This window comes from Bufo bufo, chromosome 9 (assembly GCF_905171765.1).
Source record: "Bufo bufo chromosome 9, aBufBuf1.1, whole genome shotgun sequence".
Taxonomy (NCBI): domain Eukaryota; kingdom Metazoa; phylum Chordata; class Amphibia; order Anura; family Bufonidae; genus Bufo; species Bufo bufo.
Window position 1 is genome coordinate 165,108,339 of NC_053397.1, and position 20,719 is coordinate 165,129,057.

Sequence of the window (20,719 nt, forward strand, 5' to 3'; positions counted from 1 at the left end):
TATTCCGCTTTGGAGACGGACAACAAAACACAGCGTTATGGTGTCCGTCTGATGAAACTGAGCCAAACGGACCCGTTCTGACTTTCAATGGTGTTCATGACGGATCCGTCTTGGCTATGTTAATGATAATACAAACGGATCCGTTCTGAACGGATGCAGACGGTTGTATTATCTGAACGGATCCGCACCAAACGCGAGTGTGAAAGTAGCCTGATATTTACCTTTGAATATGAAATAATTATGTGCTAACAAAAACTGTAATAGTGACAAAACAAAATCATTGTGTTCAAAACAATGTGTCCCCTTAGTGTTTAAAAAGTATTTCATTGCTTCTAGTGCCACATTGTGCTGTGTACTCGTCTTACGCCATTGCTGCGCCATTCACCTGTATACCCTGGAGGCTGGCCAGAGTGTCTTTCGTATCTTTTAAATATGATGAGAGGCCGGGGACAAATGGGGAGACCACCTGGTCCACGTAGCTGCTGATCCCCTCACACAGACTTTGATTTCCTGAAACAATAAGTCTTCCTGAGATTGGATTACGTTTTTAGGACCTTTCGGGATAGCATAAAAAGTTTCTATTATTGGGCTGGGATTATATTCTTCTTTTGTTATAGAATTCCTTTCCTTTGCTGACATTAAGATACTCTCCAGTTCTTCAGTAAATCTCTCCGTTGGGTTTTCTGTCAATGGTTTGTAGGTACTGGTATCCTCACCAATCACATTTATCAAGCAGGACACCATTGCCACCCTTGTCTGAGGGCTTGATCTCCAATTCTGGTGGACTACAGTCATCCAAATATTTACGTGGACAACCAAGCAACTGAATGGCGGCCATGAACTACTATATTTCCACGTGAATGAACAGCCGGAACATTTTTTCCCCTGAAAGAATCAGCTGTAGGCCAGGGGCCTTGGGAACCGGAGATCACCACAGGGCGATCTTGGTTGTGTGACGTCTGGATCACAATGTAGCGGTGCCAGCATAGAAATGAATGGGGTCAGAGAACGACTCGTACGTATGCCGCAACCGCAGAATCGTGAAAAATCCAACAGTGCTGGATATTTTTTCAATTCTTGGATCAAGGCAAATATGTGAATTGCACTGCGACCCCATTCTTTCCACACTACGATCCCACGGTGACCCTTGGGCGAGGCAGCCGTCACGTGACCAAGATTGCTGTGTAGTCAAACCCTTAGGAGCATCCTGGAGGCTCATTTGCATATGTTAAAACATCACTTTTCTCAGCAATGCGGGCACATAGGAACATGGGACCAACTCAGATGCCTTCAGCTGCCAAGTGCACATGTAACAGGTCAGCTGGTGTCCTAGGTACAGATCTGCTGACAGATGCCCTTTAAAATGTACATATTATGCAAATCAACCTTCCACCGACAAACAGGCACAAGCCACGCCCACTTGTGCTCCTCAGGACCCTCCTCTGCGTTTCCGCCATTATCTCCCTGACGGCAGCCACCATTATTTACCATCGCCACCCATCACATGCAGGTCTATTAGCCGGCAGCACTTGTCACTGTCACCAGCACTTACCTTCCTCCCCTTCTATGATTCAAACTAAGCGCGCCATTACCAGACGCACACAGCTGCGCAGTGACGGGGAAGGTGGAAAAACACAAGTCCCCTTTTTCAGCGAAAACAGACACTGGAAGAGTATGCTTTCTAGAAAGCGTTAAAAAAGAAAATAGATACGAAAAAAATAATATGTACGGAAGCTAGAAAGTTGCTGAAAAACATGAGTAAAGCAAAATTGCCTCTCCCTACAAAAGAATGGTTTGATCCAGGGTGCCTCAGCCCGGAGCTTCCTTTCCGGTATAAACTGTTGTGTTCCGCGACTCTTGCGCCGTCGCTTTTAAGCGGATTGTGATGAAGTCGGAGAACATACCTGGGCTCTGTAGAGTCCTCTCCAGCCTGTAGAAGTAGTTTCCACAAAGCCTTCTCCCGGAGGAGGGGAGTTTTCTACAGCGGAACGTTGTTGTACTGCACTGGTTTCCGGGCGGGATGCTTTTTTCGGGACACCGGAGTGCAATGTGAGTTTTTTCTGGCAGACATGTGTTACGATAGTGGGAGAGCGGTGAGTGCATGTGGTCAGGTCGGAGGGATAGTGATGAGCTGCACACATCGTGTGTCCGTGGCAGGCTCCGCGGGCACTAGGTGTCTGGTCACGGGTGAAGCCTGCAGACTGGAGCCCTCATGGTCGCATACTTTCCCATGTAGTAAAAGCTGCTGTGTCATCAGTCATTGATCTCCCTGTAGTGAATGTCTGACCAATCTCTAGAAGGAAGGGACCTGCTGGGGGTTCTGCTCGCCTTCATGGTCAGCAGTGGGCACAGCGGTGTTCTAGGGGTAGACGGGGGTCACTTGCAGTGGGCGCATAGCCTGATGGGGTGTCACCAGTGCCCGTGATATCGCATCCCTCTGAGGGTGCAGCCGCGAGGGCAGAAAATCCTTTGCCTTTCATAGAAGCAGCGAAGAGGGCAAGAATGAGAAACCGTCTCAGCGGTTCATTGGGGAAAATGCCTGAAAGGATTCTGCACGTACTTTACATGAGGCGCATATATTATTAAAGGGCACCTGTCAGAAGGAAACCGCGCTTTTGCATGTATTTTACAGTAAAAACGAATGCCCTTTAAACACTTTCAGTTTGGCGGTCCATATTTCCCTGAAGAACCGCACCCACTCAGCGCCAGCGCCACAGTCGGTAAGGCCTCATGCACACGACCGTATATATTTTGAGGTCCGCAAATTCAGGATCCTGTCCGTGCGCATTTTTTATTTAATTTTTTTTGCAGACCCATTGACTTCAATGGGTCTGTGATCCACATTTTCCGGCCAAGTTTAGGACATGTTTTTGTGGAACGGACATAAGGAGGCAGAAAGCGCATGGATCATCTATTCGCTTTCCGCATCCGTTTGACCTTTCTGCAAGAATATAGAATATGTCTGTAAAACGCGGACGACGGACCGATTGAAGTCAATGGGTCGGCAAAAGAATGCTGACGGCACACAGAGCACATCCATATTTTCCTGATCTGCAGTTTGCGGACCCTTTTGTTTGCATGAGGCCTAATGAACCCAACTCCTTTTGCAACTGAAGCCCCCATCGGTCCTCTGTTATTGCTGCAGGAAGCTGCTGTTTGCTTTGCTGCAGGGGAAGTATAGCGTTGACTGGCGGACACTTATCTGAGCAGCTGTCTGTGTAATAGATGGGGTTTCCAGTCACAAAGTTTTGGGTACATTCACACGACCGTATAATTTGATCCGTATCCGTTCCGCATTTTGCGGAATAGATGTGGATCCATTGATTTCTATGGGTGAATAAAATGTGCGGACAACGTTCTGTATGTTGTCTGCATCCGTGTTTCCGCATTTGTAGTCCGCAAAAATATGAAGCTTAGGCCTCATGCACACGGCCGTGTTCCGCGGTCCGTGGTAACCCGGCCGGGATTCCTTCTGACAGCAGGAGCGCACGGCGTCATTGGTTGCTATGATGCTGTGCGCTTCATGCCGCCACTGCTGTACAGTGATACACTGGTATGATCTATACGACTGTATCACTGTACAGCAGCGGCGGCATGAAGCGCACGGCATCATAGCAACAATGACGCCATGCGCTCCTGCTGTCAGAAGGAATCCCGGCCGAGTTACCCCGGACCGCTCTCGGCCGCGGAACACGGCCATGTGCATGAGGCCTTATATTACTATTGTCTGCACAGATCAGTCCGCAGCCCCATTCAAGTCAATAGATCCGCAAATTGCGGATGACATACGGAATGGTTTCCATATGTCATCCGTTTTTTGCAGATCCGTTTCCGTATTTTTGAAGGCCTTAATAATAATTTTTTTTCTCTTCTTCTTTTTTTTTTTTTTTTTTTGCGGACCGTAAAAAACAGAAGACATACGGAACACAAACGGAAGTCATTTGTCCACAAAATACGGACACACGGTTTTGCTATTTGCGGGCCGCAAAACGGAAAGGATTACACATGGTCGTGTGAATGTACCTAGTGTTTTTTTATGGTCTCGCATGCCAGAGCAATATGGTTCCGTATTACTAAGCTGCCGGCACTCTGTGGGTGCCTATTGGCCTTCAGTGTCCCCTATAATCTCCTCCTGCTCTGTAATAGGCCATTTGGTAGAAAAACCCTTTGTATACCTCTATATGAAATCGGAGGTACAGTGTGGATCTGACCATTGTTACAAAAGCTATACTTTGGATCCATTCAACACAGATCCGTATTTCCATGTGCCTGAGTTTGGACTAGCTGGGTGACATTATAGCTTTGTAATAAAAACAAGCTCAGTATCCCTGTGCTTGGAGTTCACTTATTAGACTAATATACTTACGGTATTTCTTCTTACTGTTTTTCTAATCTTAGAAATTTCCTTAACGTTCACATTCATCTGGGGCATGGAGGCTACACGGAGACGCCTGTATGTTGGTGGCATCAGCCCTTCTGTCACGGATGCAGAACTTTCTGAAAGGTTTGGGAGGTTCGGAAAGGTGGATGCAGTGGACATCATTTCCCGGAAAGATGAGCAGGGTACGCAAAAAGACAGTCTTAGGCTGGAGCTAGATGTTGACATCTTGTTTTTATGTTCTGCGGGAGTCCCAGGAGGACACCGCTCCTTTATCATCTAAACAGTGGACTGGAGGTTGATCTTTATGGTGGGAAAGGACCTTTAATGTGAGAGAGAAGCGTTCTAATACTAGTAATCCTCCATGGTAAGTTTATCAAACTGGTGTAAAGTAGAACTGGCTTAGTTGCCCATAGCAACCAATCAGATTCCATCTTTCAAGGAGCTGTCAAAAATGAAAGGTGGAATGTGATTGGCTGCTATGCCAGTTCTACTTTACACCAATCACATTCCACCTTTCATTTTTGACAGCTCCTTGAAAGATGGAATCTGATTGGTTGCTATGGGCAACTAAGCCAGTTCTACTTTACACCAGTTTGATAAATGATCCCCATTGCAAGCACTGTATACTCCAACATGGCACACACCAGTTCTGATTAGGGCCAGTCCTAATCCTAAGTAATCTTAGATTTGTCAGCATTTGTGAAAATCAGTCAGAATTTCTGGCTCTAGAACTAGGATTTTTCCAAACTAAAAGTACATGGAGCATGAAGACCATGTCATTCATAGAGAACATAATTTGCTTCCCCCGTTTGATCAGTGGGCGTCCTACACCCCCCACACCCACCGATCAGCTCTTCTGCCGTAGCTCCGGTGCGGGAACTACACGGCTTCATTCATTGTGTAGTGGACGAGCACTTCATTAGGAGCATCACTGGACTGACCAACTCTGTCCACTATAGAGTGGATGGAACTGGGTAACTGCAATGGCAGAGCTACTTGGGGACAGCTGAATGGTGGGGTAGCAGACCCCCACCAATGAGGCATTTGTTATTTGTAAAATCCTAAGGGTGAAGTCTTTGGTGGCAATACACAACATAAATTGACATGTTTTTTTTTTTTCTGCACCGCAGGTCAATTTTTGCTGCAAAAGAAAATACGTGTCTGCTTTTTCTACCTTCTGTGAACAGCATTGGTACAGGAGGGAGGAGGTATCGGTGATTGATGGCATTGTGTGCATAGAGAGAGCTGTCAGTCACTGATGACACCTCCCTCCTGTACCGATAGCACTTCACAGGGCTGCAGATATGAATGTATAAAAGTTTTTGCCTTTCTCTACTTCTCTCGACACAGTGGGTGCACCTCAGCGGAGGAGGCTTGGCCACCACGGCCCAACACATTTACTTTTATTTTCGCTAGAAAATTGACTTAGTTTTTGGACTCACGGGCTGCACTGGTGACACAAATTTATTAAGGGTTTACTCCGATATATATCTAACCCAATATATCATGTATGGAACCATAACATCAACTCCTATATATACAATAGACGCCGCACAGAATCATAAGCAAAAAACGTTATTAATAATCCAACATCAGGATAATAACCATCTGACATAAATGATAAAAACATGTACTAGAGAAGTGCAAGAATGTGAGGAAAAGGATCCCTCCAACCACAGGAATGGATGTGTAAATCAATAATCCAGCTCAACAGACCCGGTGGTGTATATTACCACAAGCCCAAAATATGGAAAGTAATAGGTGCCAACCGGCATCCTCAAACTACACGTCACTGAGGACATCTGCAGTGGATCCACAATGGGAACTGCAGAGTCAAACAGATATGGCTGAGAACTATAGTGTATATATAGATAGTACATACCCAGGTTGGAGGGAACGGCCCAACGTCCGTTTCGCAGTCGCGCTTTGTCAAGGGCACATGCTGATGTTGGATTATTAATAAAGTTTTTTGCTTATGATTCTGTGTGGTGTCTATTGTGTGTATATATAGGAGTTGAAATTTATTAAGAGGTTGCGCCTTGTAATAAACTAGCTGGTGGATTTCTACTAAGACTGGCACGTGAAGGAGCGCCCTGCGGCTTCTTATATTCATCTTTGCTATTGAGTTATCCAAAGTTTGTTGAAAGGTTCGTGACCATTTAATAAATCTGTTGGTCGGATGGTAGCCCTTCACCCTCCTGGGTTATTGGCTTATCGCTTCCCTCTTTTTTTTTTTTTTTTTTCTTTTTTATTGTAGAAAAATCTGTACACTGTACACCCTGCGTTCCTTTATTTTATAACCGTAATTTTATTGTAATTTTCTTGGTTACAGGTAACCCTTTAAAGACATTTGCTTACATGAACATTCATATCTCAGATGCAGACTTTAAAAAATGTGAGTTTCTCTGACAACAGTTATGAACTTCTGTATGTGTCGACAACCCTGTGTGTGGGTAGCGTGAGGCTGTGGCCTCTAATAGCCAAAGTGTCATTTATTCCGTAAGCCTGTTATACCGCATTTGTTTTACAGGTCTCTCTGTACTAAATAAGACAAAATGGAAAGGAGGAGTATTGCAGATAGAGGTGGCCAAGGAAAGCTTCCTGCATAAGTAAGTCTCCACCATTTATTCGCTTCCAGTTCTGGTAAAACAAAGAATCTACAAAGAGATGTGAAAATCCATCTATTGTAGTGCAGCAAACAAACTACTGTTGACTTTTGAATGCCTACACAGACTTTGGGGGTCCTTTTATAAAGACCAGCGTTTTAGACGCCGGTCTTAATAACCCCTGTATCTGGCGCCGGCCTCTACATAACTTCGGTGCATCCAGCGCCAGTCTAAATGTAAGCTAGCCTCCTAGCTGGCTTACACTTAGACCGTTTTCTACGCCTAAAGCCTGGCATGACCTGGCGCAACTAACCATTGCATAGCAATCTGCGCCAGAAATACGCCTAATATAGGTGTTTTTCTGGATAATAAATGACCCCCTTTATGTTTAACCGTTTCTGGACCTCCGCCTTACATATATTGTGAAAGTCCAGTCTTCCGCCAGGTTTCTGCTTGTTTAAACAGCAGACGCCCCGGGACTAATGTCTGCAATCAGCGATAGCACCCATCAGACATTTAACCCCTCAGATACCATGGTCGATTGTAACCACACATCTGAGGCAGGGGCGCTCATGAACAGCTCCCCCGCACAGCAGTTGGGGGGAGCTGTTGGTCTCTCTAAAACAACCAAGGCTTTTACAGCTTTAGTTCCTATGGAGCCCTGCAGGTGGCATGGCTCTATAAGAGCATAACCATTCTGCAATGTATTGGAGAAGCAATCTAATAAATTGCTTATTATAGCTATCTAGTAAAAAAAAAATATATATATTCAAATCACCCCCCCTTCCACATAATAAAAAAAAGCATTGCTGTGTCCCCAAACTATTAAAATATAATTGTTCAGTGGTCCCTCGGGTTACAATATTAATTGGTTCTGGGCCGACCATTGTACGTTGAAACCAATGCAACTTGAGTCCATGGCTCTATGGAAAACCAGTTATTAGTTCCAAAGCCCAAAAATGTAATCCCAGAATAATAAAAAAAAAAAGTGACATTTTAAGCCAAGTAAACCGATAACCAAGTCATAAAGCAAGTCCTTATGTAAAACGGACCGGAATAGATGCTGGAAGCCGTAAATAACTTTCTATGGTGAGGGCAGGAGCTTCTTCAGGGTCTTGCATAGTAAATACATGTACCAGAAAAATAAAAATGAGTCGCCGCTCAACTAGTGTCCAAAGAAGCAGCTCATCCTGGCACAGACAGGGGGCAGTACAGACCATGTAGTACCACAAAGGAGCTCCTAGACAACAAATAAAGGTGTTTTACCAGTAAGATGGCCATGTTTAGAGTCTGAGGCATTATATGCCAACTTATGATGACCCACAAAATTTAATAAAAAGTGATAAAAAAAAAAATCAGACACTCCAAAATGGTATAAAAAAATCGCGCGCGCACGATGGAAAAGCCCGGCGCATGCGCAGAGAGACGAAAGCGGCCGGCCGAGTGCGGGAGCCGGAGACGGGATCGCGCAGTGACAAGGAGCGCACCGAACATGCACGAGACTTGCACTATCCCATGCGGCGCATGCGATCCCAGCATGTCAATCACAGTGCAGGGAGGACGGGTAAGGGGCAGGCTTAGCTTGACTTGAAGCAAGGAGGCCGCCGCTACCCCCTTGACTTCAAGCTGACTCTAAGGATAGCGAAAACACAGATTAAAACAGCGTTTGTATAACGTATACAACAACCAGTGGAGGAAAGAAAAACATAATTAGGAACACACTGTGTTTTGGAGGTGACAGGTTCCCTTTAAGGCATATATATGTAATCGTAGTGACCCGGAGAATAAAGAGAACAGGTCAGTTTTACCGCACAAGGAACACCTTATAAAACTAAATATAAAATAAAACCCATAAAACTGTGGTGGAAAGTGGGGACGGTATTTTCAATTCGCTTAAGGGGGTAGTTGACTTCTGGTACAAACTAGCTGAATTTCTGCACCCTATTAGTTGCATCTCCCCCCTAACACCCATTAGATTTCTACCCTATTTGTTGGAAGCAGAGTTTAGAGACGACATGGGACTATGGGCTGCTTTGGGTGACATGGCAATAGGATATTTGTTGGTAAATCGTAAGATTCCAGATTTGTCATCTTTGAGGGATACTTTTCGGCGGTTACCCTGGACCTTGACACATCACTCGCAATTCAAAAAAAATTGCCAGCAATATTTAAGCATTACCTCCAGCAATTATACCCCTACTTGGTACGATGGGATATGGAACCAATCAATCAGCAGGAAAGGAGCTATTTCCCGAATTTATAATAAGGTTCTGACACCAGACCAAAGTTCATTGAACAATGGGCTTCGGAAATGGGCTTTACAATTGGCAATGACACCTCAGAGAGAATACTTGCCCACTCACATGGTTACTCACGCTGCCTAAAAATACAAGAGAATTCTTTTAAAATAATCACAAGATGGTATAAGACACCCGACAAATTACATGCCATCTCGCCTTCCAATTCTGCAGTTTGCTGGAAATGTGGTGAGGCCAGAGGGACCATGTTTCATGTCTGGTGGGCTTGTCCATCAATTAAGAGATTCTGGGACATGGTGTCGGAGAAGGTGCAAAATATATGCAAGATCAGATCTCCTATCACACCTTCGGTAGCTATCCTCAATTTGCCGGATTGCAATTATAGATTAGCAGCACATTCTCTGCTAGCGCAATTGATAGCGGCTGCTAAGCTGCTGATTCCAAAATATTGGCTATCTAAGGATGTGCCGAGTTTGCGAGAGTGGATGAGCAAGGTACAGGAGATATGCCAGCTAGAAGAGTTGACAAGCTGGGAAACCCTATCCCATGACAAGTTCCTACTGTCCTGGAGTAAATGGAAAGAATGGTACGCTTCTGTCTCAGATGCTGTGTAGAGAGAATTCCATACTCATCCTCTGGATTATATAAGAGTATGAGTAGGATAGCTGACGGTTTCGGATATACTAGCACAGAAAGGTCTGAAGGAATTCCACAAGATAATGGCTTGTTTATGCTATATACACGGGATATATTATATTATAATGTGCATTGTACTTTGGTGTATGGTTAAACGGCAATTCACATGTTTTGCTAACTCTCTTGTGCCTTATTTATATGTGCTAATTTTGCTTCTTCGTCTGAACTTGTTAAGCGAATTCCTGCATGTACCTTAACTTCTGTATACATGTAACCAGATATGTTTTATTATGGAGCAGTTATTGTTTCTTAATTATTTTCATATGTACTTGTCATATGCAGAAAATCTTAATAAACAAAGATTTGATAAAAAAAAAAAAAAAAAAAAAACAACTGTGGTGGAACTGTGTTTCATCCCCCCCAATTCCACCCCATTTAGAATTTTTCTTCCAGCTTCCCACTACATCGTATACAATAATAACTGGTGCCATCAGAAAGTACAACTTGTCCCGCACACAGCGTGCCATGATACGGTTATGTGAACGACAGTTAGCTGTTTGATGTGGCCACATCACTGCAGCCAGTGACGTCACGGTCATTGGTCACATGGCCTAGGTGTAGCTCAGTCCTATTCATATGAATGGGCTGCAATACCAAGCATAGCCACTATGAATTGTATGGCGCTGCTCTTGATATGCTGATCGGCAAGGGTGCTGGGAGTCGACTTCCACCATCTGTTATTGATGACCTGTCCTGAGGACAGACAGGTGCTGCACTGTTTCTGAAAGAAAGCAGCCATGTTTTTTAAATCCTGGACAACCCCTTTACCGATTTCTTAATGTACAATGCATTCTGGTAGATACACACATCTGGCCTTGGAAGCGCTCCGATTACCAGTCAGTGAGGGTGTCCAGGTGTACTGTATGTATATGAAGGTTTCATTTTTTTTCAATGGTTTTACCCAGTACATTTTGGCATCAGTATTTTCTGTTCTCTGCAGGCTGGAACAAGAGCGCCAAGCAGTCAAAGATCAGAAAAAACCTAAAGAGCAAAAGCAGACAGACGGCGACCTTCTGCAGTCTCTCGAAAAATCTGGCATCACTGACTTTCAGATGAAAGCAGCCGTGCCGGGCACCGAGGTTCCAAATCATAAGGCGGGTTATCTGTGAAGTGCTAATACTCTTATCTCTTCCTCCCCGTTCTTTCTGATATGTTAATACCATGTGTAATGACATTTTGCAGACTTAATTCTATTTATTACCCCTTAGAGTAAAAGAAAATAAAAATTGCTTCTCGGGAGCATTTCCAGTAACAATTATTATATATATTTTTTTTTTTCACCTCTCTTAAAATTTGTGCAGATGTGGTCCTAGAAGTTACACTTTAGTTGGATACCTCCCAGACAGCTGGTCACTTGGACAGCAAAGTGGTTTGATAGATCTACTAGTAAAGGGTTTTACTTTTCATTTGTTTGACTGGTAGGCGTTGGACGGCAAGCCCAAAAAAACAGCCAATCATAAAAAAAATACAACCAGTCTCGTGTCCCTTAATTTTCCAGATATTTACCTGACTTTGGACTTTTGTTAGAAATTTCACAAAATGTATATGAAATTTGTAAAATGATATGAATAGTGCAATTTTAATGAAAGGGGTTGTCCGGAATACATACGATATTTCTCGCTCCATAAGATGCACCTAGGATTTAAAGAAGGCAAATAAGAAAAAAAAAGTATTTTTCGTCAGACCCCCATTCCTCATTAGACCTTAGAGCAGACCCCCATCAGACCTTAGAGCAGACCCTCATTTCCCATTAGATCGCCAATCAGACCCCCATCAAACAGTAAAATAAATAAATGAACTTGCCTCTCCAGCTCCGGACCGCACCGACACTCTGCAGATCCAGCGGCGCTTCCTGCGCTCACCTCTCCCTGGTCTTCTCCGCACTACATCCTAACGCTGTCCAGTCAGTGCAGCAGGCGCTAGGAGAAGACCAGGGAGCAGTGAGTACAGCCAGCCGCTAGCAGCTCTTCACTCCCTGCGCCTACTGCATACAAGTGAGCTCTTCCACAATGGATGCCCTGACTAGTATTCGCTTTATAAGACACACTGGCCACCCCATTCTTTTCAGGGGGATGCTGGGGGCAATGTAGATTGTTATTCTTCATCTTTTCTTCACACGCATGAAGAACAGATTGCCTCTTCGCAGAAAAACTGATTCCACTTGCCTGCAAAACCATCAGTTTTTCCCTGAATGGCTCCTGACACAATCCATATCACTCGTGTGAAAGAGGCCTAATAAAGATGAAACAGATAGATTAGGTGCAAAAAGCGGTTCTGCATTAAAATGTATTTCTTGTTCTTTTAGAACTGGGTGGTGAGCAAATATGGAAGAGTCCTGCCTGTGCTTCACTTAAAGGGCAACACACCAAACAAGATATCCTTTTAATAGCTTAACAATTTGCATTCTGAAACTTATCTCAGGTAAGTGAATTGCTGTAGACTTCAAGAGCCTGTTTAACCACAGAACTTAAACTAGTCGGACATCTCTAGACACCAATAGGAGAAGATCAAAACCGGATCCAGTAGATAAAGGTATGGCAAATTTATAATTTGTCCTAGCCATATTTACTGTGCATTACAATGAAATCTGCCATTTACTGGAAGTGGCCATTGTAGGACATCAAGGGGCTGCCTGTGGCATTCTTCAGTGGGAATATTGATAGTTCAGGGTATTGTCTGTTGCATTAGTATGAGAGAATGAATGTGCAACAACGTACCGTATTTTTCGCCCTATAAGACGCACCGGCCCATAAGACGCACCTAGGTTTTTGGGGAGGAAAATAAGAAAAAAAATATTTTTAACCAAAAGGTGTGCTGTGTGTTTGGTGGGTTTGGAACTAATGGTGGTCTGTGGATGATGGACACTGTTATGGGGGGATCTGTGGATGATGGACACTGTTATGGGGGGGATCTGTGGATGACGGACACTGTTACGGGGGGAGATCTGTGGATGACGGACACTGTTACGGGGGGAGATCTGTGGCTGGCACTGTTACAGGGGGGGATCTGTGGCTGGCACTGTTACAGGGGGGGGGGGGATCTGTGGCTGGCACTGTTACAGGGGGGGGGATCTGTGGCTGGCACTGTTATATATGTGCCATCCACAGACCCCCCCCCCAGCCCGTAACAGTGCCATCCACAGATTCCCCTTCCCCCCCGGGGCCGCTCCAGTATACTTATATAAGATGTCTTATTCAATTAATAGTTATTAAACATGCCCCCTCACTCCTAATAGTACCTTACATCCTAACCGCTTCAGTAGAACCCAGGCCGGGCAGCCGGCGCGTCCCTTACTGACGTCACTTGCCTGCGCCGCCTGCTTCATTCATAAAGTAGGCAGCGCAGGCACGTGACATCAGGGAGTTACGCTGCCGCCTGCCTGCATTCTACTGAAGCTGTTAGGATGTAAGGTACTATTAGGAGTTGGGAGACATGTTTAATAATTCAATTAATTGAATAAGACCTCTTATATTAGTATACCGGAGGGGCGGGGCTATACTACACTGACTGCACCGCCCCGCCGCTATTGCCGGCCCCCAGCTCCTCCTCCCAGTCCCTCCCCGAGTCCCCGCTCGCTCGTACATCGCAGCTTGCGATGTAAAACTGCAAGCATTCGCCCCATAAGACGCAGGGGCATTTCTCCCCCATTTTGGGGGGAGAAAAAGTGCGTCTTATGGGGTGAAAAATACGGTAGTCTCATCATGTGCTTGAGTGGGGACAGTGCAGGAGTGGATTCAAAAGGAACGGGAAATATAAAGGAATGTCTTATACCAGGGACATAAAAATCACAGCCCTCTAGCTGTTGCGAAACTACAGCTCCCAGCATGTCCTAATAGCTATAGGCTGCCTGGGCTTGATGAAAGTTGTAGTTTTCGAACAGCTGGAGGGTCTTATACTTTTCCTTCCAGCCGAATCCAATTCTGGCAATTTTAGCGTAAAAACTTCATAACAAAGCAGGAGATCTTTCCAAAAAGCGCTGTGTGAAAACACATTAAAAGGGTATTCCAGGATCATAGCCGTTTTTTATTCACTCCTTTAGCATGTGGTACCTGATGATGAATAAATTGTACTCACCCCCTCCTCACTGCTTTGTTTCAGCGCCCGCACTGCTTTGTTTCAGCGCCCGCACTCCATTTGGTGTTCTTCCGGTCCCCCAACTTACCTAATTCTGGCCTGGGTACAAACGGGGTCACGTGTCCCACTTCCATTGACTGTCCTCAACGGTGATGTGACCCAGCAGTGACTAGCTGCTCGGGGAATTGACACCACTAAGGCCAGTCATTGGCTGCAACAACACAGGGTACCCCGTCCATACCCTGGCCAGAACAAGACAGGGACCAGAAGATGGCTGAATGAAGCGGCAGGGACCAGGTGTATGTTTAGGTGCACCTAAAAATGGAGATAATCCTGTAAACCCCCTTTAAGAGTAGTAGAACTGTGCAGTTCCATACCACAAATACCGCAGATAGAGAATGACTAGACTCAGGTCTAATAACATGTATGTAGAGTTGGCTTTGGTTTATACAGTATAATACAATTTGCCTTCATGGCCACTACTGCTTTATTGAATTGTGTTTTCAGATAGTGTAGTTCACTTTCCTTTACTCAAGTGAACATTATGAAATACGATCCCTCGAAGTATTGCCACAACATTAAAAAGCTAGACAACCCTTCACTTGAGCCTACACCCGTCTCCCAGCTGACTTGGTACCTCGATGGGGGTGAGGATGATATAAGCAAAAAACGCAGGGGAGAATTTCCAGAATTTAAGAGTTCAGTAAAGAAGAGCAAAGTAAATCCTTATCTTAACACAAGTAAGACTGATGTAAAAGGGAGCAGCATCAGAACTCCCCAGACCAGTCTGCAAAAGGCCACAAATGCTTTTCAGTCTCAGCAAAAAAAAGAGTATTTCCAGGACAAGAGCCGTGGTCGTAAATCCATTAACAGTATGTTGGATGAGGAGTATGATTCCGAAGAAGAGCTTAAAGCGATTATTGAAAGGGAGAAAATGATGAAGCAAAGTGAAAGCCATATTGAAGACTCCAACCTGGAGGTTGTTGATGATTCCTTTACACCCAGTTACCAAACTCATTGGGCAGAGGTCATGGGACAACACAGGAGATCCAATGCTAGCAGCAAAGATGACAATGGATATGACTCTGCCGATACAGATGAGATCATCACAGTTGCAAAGACCAGCCAGAATTGCAATAATGGCAAGAAGGAAAAGTTCACTGCTCTAGCAAAACACAGTAATGTGATCTCCACAGATCTGAGTATCTCAAAAAGCAGTGTGAAATGTGAAGATGAGGAAGATAGTAGGACAGAAGAAGATAGTCATGGTAATGACTCGGACACACAAGGCAGCAGTGATTCCTATTCAGATGAAGAATATGAGTCCATGATGCAGAACTGCTACCGACTGGATCTGTCCATGGGAGACCTTAAGGCACTTGTTGATGAAGCTGCTGAATCTGATAACTCCGATGAAAATGATTCTGACCAGGAATATGACTCTGAGGATGCAGACATTGGTATTGCTGATGCAAAGTGTGTGCAGCATGATACTGCGAGTGATCTAAAGAGATCAGAGGGCAATCAAACCCCAAGAAAGAAGCAAATATCTAAAGATCTGGATCCAGGTCACTGTAGTAGTGCGCTAAGCTCAGATAGGAGTATTTCCCATATAGAAGGTGAGGGTGGATCTGTGAAGCAAGGTCTCGGTCAGGTTGATCTCAAGTTCAGAAATTTAAAGTCCTTAGAAATACCTGATTCTAAATCGTCTTCAGATGACGATGATCAAACACAGAAAAAGCCAAAAAGCAGCGATGATAACACAGCAGCTATCCGGAATTTAAAGAGAAAGAAATGTATAGAGCCAGAGGACATTGTGGCTTCTATTTTAGAAGATGATGATAGCTCAAATGAGCGATCAAAAAGGAAAAAGAAGAAAAGCCCTCCAACCAAACCCCCAGCATTTAAAGGGTTGGGCTCACTGATGTCATCACTGTCAGTCTCTAAGGAGACAAAAGCACCTGGATCTTCATCTGCTCCACCTAAAACTGGCGTGACTGTCGGCAGTGAGACAAAAGCAAGTCCTACATCTGGTGAAAGTAAGAGAAAGCAGGAACCCAAAGCCAATGGCGAAAGACCTATCAAGAAGACCTCCACCGATGTGCACCGGAGAGATGAAACAGATAGTGGTAGTAGTAGTAGCAGCAGTGGCGAGTCTAGCAGTGATACCGACTCAAGTTCTTCCACATTCCCAGTTGCTAAAGCAAATGTCTCCCAGAAGAGCGGATCTAAGGAACAAACCAATTCAAAAGCTAAACAGTTTCAGGATAATCAGAAGCGCCTGGCCGCGATGGAGGAACGGAGAAAAGAACGGGAGCAGCAGAAACGGGCTATTCAAGGAGCTCTGCTTAAACTGGTGAGAATTCAGCCATAGTTTGTGGTGTTCTGCTTTTCATATTTCAGCAGATATTGTATAAGCAACTTTCCTGTGCTGGAAAAAAATGATTTGTGCTGCACATGCAACGTGTGACTGAAGGGCCCCTGGCAGACAGTGATAGAACAGCAATACCGGGATTTCGGGGGGCTCTTTTCTGAATGGCTTCTCGTTCATGGTTGGCCTGTGACTATTAAAACGACAAATAGCCAGTCTGTCTCTGCCGTTATCTGTGGCTTAGGGTCCATTCACACGTCCGTGTGTGTTTTGCGGATCCGCAAATCACGGACATCGGCGATGTGCGTTCCGCATTTTGCAGACTGCACATCGCCGGCACTTAATAGAAAATATCTAATCTTGTCCACATTTTTTTCGGAAACGGAAGTGCGGATCCGCAATTCCGGGTCCAGGCAGCACAATTCCGTTCCGCAAAATGCAGAACAGAATTGCGGACGTGTGAATGGACCCTTAGACTGTGCTTCCATTTATGAGATGCAGATATGAGTTTTCAATTACAGCTCTCAGTCACACTTGTTCCTGCTACAAAACTGCACCAATGATTGGCAGAAATGGATTTAAAGCCGCCTTTTTGGCTTTCCAAAATGTTTAGTATATAGCCAGCTTAATGTGGCACTGTACTCTCAGAAAACATTTGCTATATGGTAGGAACATATTAAAAGTTTAGATCAGTGATAGTCAGAGCACTGAGACCCCCCCCCACGATCTCTAAAACGAGGGGAGAGAAGCACTCGCTAAGCATGCGCTCTCTCTCTCCTCGCTGCACGAAACGGGAGTGAGGCAGGCTCATAGACTTCCTATTAAGTCTGTCTTGCTTCCTGTCCTGCAATGAGGAGAGAGCACGCCATGCGTGCACTTCTCTCCCCTCGTTCTAGAGATTGGTGGGGGTCTGAGTGCAGAGACCCCCGCCAATCAAAACTTTTGATAAGTCCCTATGACATATCAAAAGTTTACTGAAAGTACACTGCCACTTTAAAGGGCACCTGTTGGCAGGATCAACCCTGTTAAACCAGGCTTACTGCCTGGAGGGGTTGATCCTGCTCATTAAAATGATACCTGTCTTGTGAAAACTGGTTGCAGTGTTCCCAAGGAAGATGACTTTTTTTTTTTTTTTTTTTAAACAAATGATGGTTTTAGTGCACCAAGGGGCAGGACCTGAGCCCATGGTGCACCTCAACTCCTGAGCTTTCCAGTGCCGGCCATGCTGGTACCAGTGCTTCACCCAAAGAGCAGCCCTAGTTCTAACACTACAGAATATGTAATCTAACAAAACATGTTAATACTTTACCTTCTGTTTCAGGATTCCCAATCTGCAAAGAAGAGTCATCACATTGTGTTTAATTCTGAATCTGAGGAGGAAAGTGAGAAGGAAGAGGAAGCAAGTACGAGCAACGTACACAGTGGCAAAGTATGTTCTCGGATATCTCAGCTGCACATATGCAGTATATCCTGGAAAAGGTGTCGCAGAACATGCTGGCATGATGTATACATTTTATTCATGTATATACCACCAGCATATTCAGCAGAACTGTAGAGAGATTGACATCTGTGTCCCCGGGGAGGCCCACAATCTAAATTCTAAATGAACCCATCAGTATGGCTGGCGGGCATCTTTGGGGCCATAAGGTAAATTTAAGTGGGAGGATCATCTGCATGACGGATGTTCATTCATTATAGGGATTGTTCAACCTAGAAGCCAACAACCTCAGCGGTCATAGCCTGTGAGTTAAAATAAAAAATAACACATTTCTATGGTGCCGCCAGTCTCGCACATCAGCCCCCTTCCTAGCTGCTTCCAGCCCCTGCCAGATCAGAAGTCGTTTGGTCCCATGACTGCTTGGTCATATGAGCTAGACCGGCATGTCACTAGCAGTGGCACAGGAACGCACAATTGTGAGAATATGTGGACACTATATAAATGTTTTGTAAAATGCATATCGATCTAATGTATTATGTGATATATTACTTTTATTTTATTTTTACATAAGACAAATCCTGGAAAGGCTAAGTTGTTTGAGAGCAGCGGAGAAGATTCGGATGATGAAGAAGAGAAAGATGACAAGAGATTTGAAATAAAGGCTCAATATGAAGGCCGATCTGGGGAGAAGGTCTGTTTCACCTCCTTTTCTAAATAACTGGTTTTGGACTTGAATATATACGAGACATTCTGTAATGTGATATTACTTAAACACATATTGATTATAACGCTTTATTCTCTACATGATTATGCAGCTCATGCAGTTGCAGTCCCGCTTTGTAACTGATGAACGGTTCAAAATGGACGCACGATTTTTAGAGGACAGTAGCGAGGGTGAGGAAGACACAGGTAAGAAGAGCTAACCGCTCGTGTTAGGAGATGTAGCCATACTACAGCCCTAATAAAGTGGTATATACATCACTGAATGCAACAGTATATCGCTCTCTGAACCAGAAAAGAAGGGAGGTAAGGGCCCGTCTGTCTTTTTACACCGCACTGCTCCTGGCCTTCTGCTGTGCTGGGAATTGCAGCCCTGTCCAAGTGAACTTGGAAAATTGCTGTACTTGAAAATAGTTGCCTACTTAATTTGGGCACAATATTAGGAAGCTGTAGGTGCAGCTGTCACGTGACTGACCTCTCCCTTAATGCCACCGCAAGTGTCCCGAGGAGGGTACCTGTACATGTTGCAGAAATTGTTGTGAAAATTTACTGCAGCAATCTACAGCGACAAATCCCACCAAATTGTGCAGATTTGTCTTTGGATTTTATTTGGGGGGGGAGAGGTGAGATGTATGGAGAAAAAAAAACTTAAAGGGAGTTTTCAATGATATTACAAGTGATGGCCTATCCTTAGAGTAGACCATCCCTAGCTGATTTGCAGGGCCCTAACACCGGTAGCTCTGTCGTCAGAACTGCATCAGTGGGGCTGTTCTCATGGGATAGTGTCAATAAGAAGCAATATTCTACCTGAGTGTCCCGGAGGCGATGCTGCACTGTTCTCACTGCTGTCGGCACTGAGCTGTCCCTGTAGCATCCAATCAGGAGACCACTCAGAGCACAGCGAGGGGCTAGGAACTACTGCCTAATTAATGTGACACCTTGCTTCTTACAGAGCAATCACAGAAATTACAGGCAAATGATGACGATGATGGTCTATCGGCTGAAAAGAAGAAGAACCTTGACATCTTGCAAAGTGTCCTCAACATTAATGTGGAGCCCCAGGCAACAAGCAAAAAGGCAGCTAAAGCAAAGACATTTAAGTGAGAAAGTGGTTTGTGTTGTCACTTTGTGTCCATATAAATTACTGTGCTGTGATTTTACTAAACCTCTTATATTCGGATTTATACATTGTTGTGTGTTGAGGTTGAGCACCTACATGGCAGCCACTGACTTTCCGGGGAGTCGCCCCGGCCACACAAATACAGTATCCCTGTGAGAAAAGCTGATTGAAAATGTTTGTCATTGCTATTTACAGATATAATACTATATATACGGTATACAGGCTTTATGGATATAATGTGTGTGTATGTATATGTGTATGTATGTATGTATGTATATATATATATATATATATATATTTCTATAACAGTGGCTTTTATTCTCTCATGCTGTCTGTATGTATCAATCTCCTCCACTGACTGACAGGAGAGGAAATGAGGCTGAGAGACACATCCCGATCTCGAGGACAGAGTTTGGTCCACCTCTCCATTCATTTCTGTTGAACTGACGTAGACAGCACTGTAGTGAATTGGAATGGTGGACCAACATATGTACTACTTCTCCATTCAGAGAGGGGGGCCCCTCACTCTCAGGATCATTGGTGGTCCTTGTGGTCAACCCCTCTCACAATCCAGCAATTATCATCTAACCTGTAGATGAAGTATAAAAACATTTCATGGGATAATCCGCAAACGCAAAGTTTGCCTTCCTTATTTTTTTTTCTTTCCTTTCAGGGATCTCAATGCCCTTCAGTACGATCCCACCAAGGAGGACCACACCGTTTTTGAAACAAAAGTGACAGAAGAGAAAAAAGAAAGGTAACTGCCATAGATATAAATCCATGTGACCTTATTAGAAATATATGCGAATGTCTTTTTGACCAGGATTTGGGGGGAGATTGAGGGGGACAAGGGTTTGGAAATATACCTGGTGGTCTAGTAGATGATAGATGGTATAAAGAGCTCTGTCACTATACCAGATTCTCTTTAAATAAAGACACACAGAAAGCTGCTGAACGGTCCATCCCATCTGGACCACCCAATATTGATGCAGCATAATGCTGCTGGTCCAATGCCGGAAGGCCCATCAGAGCCGGAGCCACTCACCGTCACTTCC

The 20,719-nt window shown here is 44.5% G+C and overlaps 2 protein-coding genes across 4 annotated transcripts in view; one reads left to right on the forward strand and one right to left on the reverse strand.

Moving 5' to 3' along the window:
• Positions 1-1,950, reverse strand: part of LOC120978732 (centromere protein P) — a 348,964-nt gene extending 347,014 nt beyond the window's left edge. Inside the window, exon 1 of one of the 2 annotated variants that reach the window (XM_040407045.1) lies at positions 1,905-1,950. The gene's annotated coding sequence lies outside the window, so the exon portion shown is untranslated. Of the gene's footprint in view, positions 1-1,552; positions 1,666-1,904 lie in introns of those variants that run through there. The other variant, XM_040407044.1, reaches the window with a different exon arrangement.
• The window catches only part of NOL8 (nucleolar protein 8), a 29,023-nt gene continuing 10,251 nt past the window's right edge, over positions 1,948-20,719 (forward strand). The window contains exons 1-12 of one of the 2 annotated variants that reach the window (XM_040407033.1): positions 1,948-2,049; positions 4,399-4,563; positions 6,714-6,776; positions 6,912-6,990; positions 10,882-11,035; positions 12,247-12,315; positions 14,557-16,371; positions 17,708-17,815; positions 18,396-18,515; positions 18,640-18,733; positions 19,497-19,644; positions 20,338-20,421. In XM_040407033.1, coding sequence (XP_040262967.1) covers positions 4,431-4,563; positions 6,714-6,776; positions 6,912-6,990; positions 10,882-11,035; positions 12,247-12,315; positions 14,557-16,371; positions 17,708-17,815; positions 18,396-18,515; positions 18,640-18,733; positions 19,497-19,644; positions 20,338-20,421 — 2,867 coding nt within the window. In that variant the 5' untranslated portion in view covers positions 1,948-2,049; positions 4,399-4,430. Of the gene's footprint in view, positions 2,094-4,398; positions 4,564-6,713; positions 6,777-6,911; positions 6,991-10,881; positions 11,036-12,246; positions 12,316-14,556; positions 16,372-17,707; positions 17,816-18,395; positions 18,516-18,639; positions 18,734-19,496; positions 19,645-20,337; positions 20,422-20,719 lie in introns of both variants that reach the window. The other variant, XM_040407032.1, reaches the window with a different exon arrangement.